This window comes from Pleurodeles waltl, chromosome 5 (genome assembly GCF_031143425.1).
Source record: "Pleurodeles waltl isolate 20211129_DDA chromosome 5, aPleWal1.hap1.20221129, whole genome shotgun sequence".
NCBI lineage: Eukaryota > Metazoa > Chordata > Amphibia > Caudata > Salamandridae > Pleurodeles > Pleurodeles waltl.
This window is the reverse complement of record NC_090444.1, coordinates 1522317859-1522320781: the sequence shown is the minus strand read 5'-3', so window position 1 is coordinate 1522320781 and position 2923 is coordinate 1522317859. Positions and strand designations below refer to the sequence as shown.

General features: G+C 52.4%; 1 protein-coding gene across 1 annotated transcript in view; it reads right to left on the bottom strand.

Annotated features, from left to right (window-relative positions):
- The window catches only part of CSMD1 (CUB and Sushi multiple domains 1), a 5088256-nt gene extending 5085589 nt beyond the window's left edge, over nt 1-2667 (bottom strand). The window contains exon 1 of the mRNA XM_069235813.1: nt 2077-2667. Coding sequence (XP_069091914.1) covers nt 2077-2146 — 70 coding nt within the window. The 5' untranslated portion in view covers nt 2147-2667. The remainder of the gene's footprint in view (nt 1-2076) is intronic.
- Between the last annotated feature and the right edge of the window lie 256 nt (nt 2668-2923).

Sequence of the window (2923 nt, the reverse complement as noted above, 5' to 3'; positions counted from 1 at the left end):
AGATAAGGCAATTCTCCTTCTGTGCTCTCACTGGAGACTGGTGAACGGGCGACCCAGCAGGTCGTCCACTGGGTTAAAAATCCGAGGAAATAGATATGCGGCTTCCAAATGTTATGTGTCAGCTAAGCCCGGGAAGTCGTGCGCATTTCTCGGCTCCTGAGGACAAAATCAACCAGCATCTGCTGCACAACAAGCGAGGAGAGATGACAGCGGAGCTTGCTGCCCTGACATCCGCGAGCAGCAGCATGCAAGCCCCGGGACGCTGGATTAAAAAGGGGAGGTGAGTTCTCTGGGCGCGATAAAATAAGGAGTCAGCAACTGGGTCAGTGGGCGCCAAACAGAGCACCGCCGCTGCCTGCTTTCCAGCAGGGGTTAATTGATGTATCGATTCGGTCACTACCGTATTACGGATATTAACAGCTGCGTGCCAGGTTCACACACTTCTTAATCGCGCCAATAATGAGAACGGGCAGTAAAATAGAAAGCCAGCCGGGTTAGTGTGAGGAACGAGGTTGTTACACAAAGGGAAAGGGAGTTCACATCATTCAAAGCTGCACCTCATATTATCAGACTGCGGCGGGAGGTAGTAGGAGCCCACATCCTCGGCACTGGCTCTCAAGCTGGCGTGAAGTTACTGCTGTCCCCTTGCAAGGCTTATGTAAATGTCTTTCACTTGAAGAGTGGGCGTTAGCAGACTCACCTACCGAGCACGAGTGGTATAATTGTAAACAGAGGTGGGTTTAGTGGCCAATTAAAGGTATCCAGGCGAAGATGATGCTTCCCTGATCTCAAGGCTCACAAAGGCATCAGCAGGGACATAAAGTAAACATGGCCTCTGAGTCCTGCTCACTGGGAGCCACTGTTTAGTCTCTGTAGCGTCATGTCCAGGCCTCGTTCATGGCTATAAAGCAGGAGGCAGGGACCTTTTGAGGGGCAGTGGGATAAGGGCGGCCCCTGGAGGCCTGGGAGGTGATACGGTTGATTGTAGGACTCATTCTGAGTCTAGTGCTTTTTAGCAAAGCATGTACCACGTGCAGCAGCCTTTTTGTACATATGGGCTTCGTCTGGACATTGATAAGACGCCTATGGCTATTTCGTAAGCACACGTGCACTGGAAACTTTATTGATTATAGACCCCGATGGAGCCAGCAAGGACGGGCGCCAGTGCTTCCCATGCCATTACACATTTCAGCTTCAGGAGCAGCCACTCATCCCTTCAGATGATCCGAAGCGGCCTAATGCCGGGGGGTTCTTGCAGTTTTATGGTATGGAGGCCTCGCTGTACACCAGGCTTCGATGTACCGTCCCGACGCAGGAAGGGCAAATGTTCCGGGAGGCCGGGAGAGAAAGTCAGAAGTTGGAGAGCAGTTCGGCTCCTGATTTACTCTTTCTGGTAAGTGATGGCCGGCTCTCAACAGGCGAGGCAGGTCGAGACAGGGTGCCCGTCTCCCCAATAACTTAATTTACTGAAATATAACATGCAGCTATATGAACACGCCCTGTCCCAGAAGTGTTCATTTACTATGTCAGGTGACACGACGCTTGCTAAAACAGTGACTGCACCAGGGGAAAGTCAGCAAGCAGTAACAACTCTTCTTCCCCGACAAGCGTCGGCGGATGGAGTGCCTTTGAAGTGCAGCACATTACATTCTTTTAATTTTTTACAAACATCTGAAATGAAAATCATGTGTATTTCCACTACAACACCGCCAAAATCAATACAAGGCTCCGTGCCCACAGAAAACCTGCCAGACAATCCAGCCCATTCTGCTGCTTATGAAGGTTGCTAGAGAAACAAAGTGAGTCTATGTATCCGTGTCTCCGCTGCTTCTCCAGCTGGAGATGCATGAAAAGCCACATTTGATGCACCAAGATATATGAGCGCAATGAGAGAGGAATCTCAAAACGGCATGTTCTGAAAACCAGACTACAGCAGGATGCACTAGAGCCCAACTTCAAGCACGGGAAGCTCCCGGTGCGCACACAACTGTCAGCACTCAACATCGGGGGGCGCGGGGGCAAGAGGGGAACCGATGTACATGCTAAATGGAAATTAAGAAAAAAAATGACTCTTACCCTCCTCCGCTGCAGCAAAGAGTCCCCAGCAGAACACTATCAGAGACCTGAGCGTCCTCCGCGCTGTCATGTCTGAAAATATACAATCCGATACCAGGGAATCCAAACGGGGGAGATGGTGACAGGGGTCTAATCCCCCCAAACGGCGCAAAACCAACCCTGGGGCTCACAGAGATCCGGGACCAAAAAGGAGAAGGTCGGACGCCTTGTGGAGATGGTGGTGTGCTCGGCGATCTCTCATCTCACCCAGCACCAAGGAGATCAACTGCAGGGACAAGGTGCAGAGAGGCGGACAGAGGGAGGCGCAGGGAAATCCGTGGCGATCCTGGGAAGCAGGCGGCTAGACCGAGGCAGAACGAGGGAGGTTCCTGAGGGGCAGGTCAGCACCGACAGGCGGCTGAAAGGGGAGATGGGTAGAGATCTGCTCTGCACATAGGAACGTGTAAGGATGAGGAAAGGGGAGGGATCCAGACGCAGCAGAGAGCAGTGCAGACAGACTGCTACAGCGGCAGTACCAGCAGCTGGACTCAACCATCACTCGCGCAGAGAGGGGAAGGAGGCAGGAGCTGCGCAGGCAGAGACCGCCCCAACAACAGCACAGTGCGCAGAGACACACGCAGAGCAGGGGCGCAAACTGGAATGAAAAGGGAAAGAAAGAGCCAGCGACGCCTTCTCGCAGTCGCTATGCTGCTCCCACCCGTGCCAGTCTCTATCCACGGCCAGAAAATTGCAATGCACTCATCTTTCCCATGCGAATTATACTCCGAGATCAATCACATCGAATCAAGGCAATCAAACTTCAATCGAACTTGGAGAGTTCCAGTGGGTGTTGGGGAGGTTTCACAGC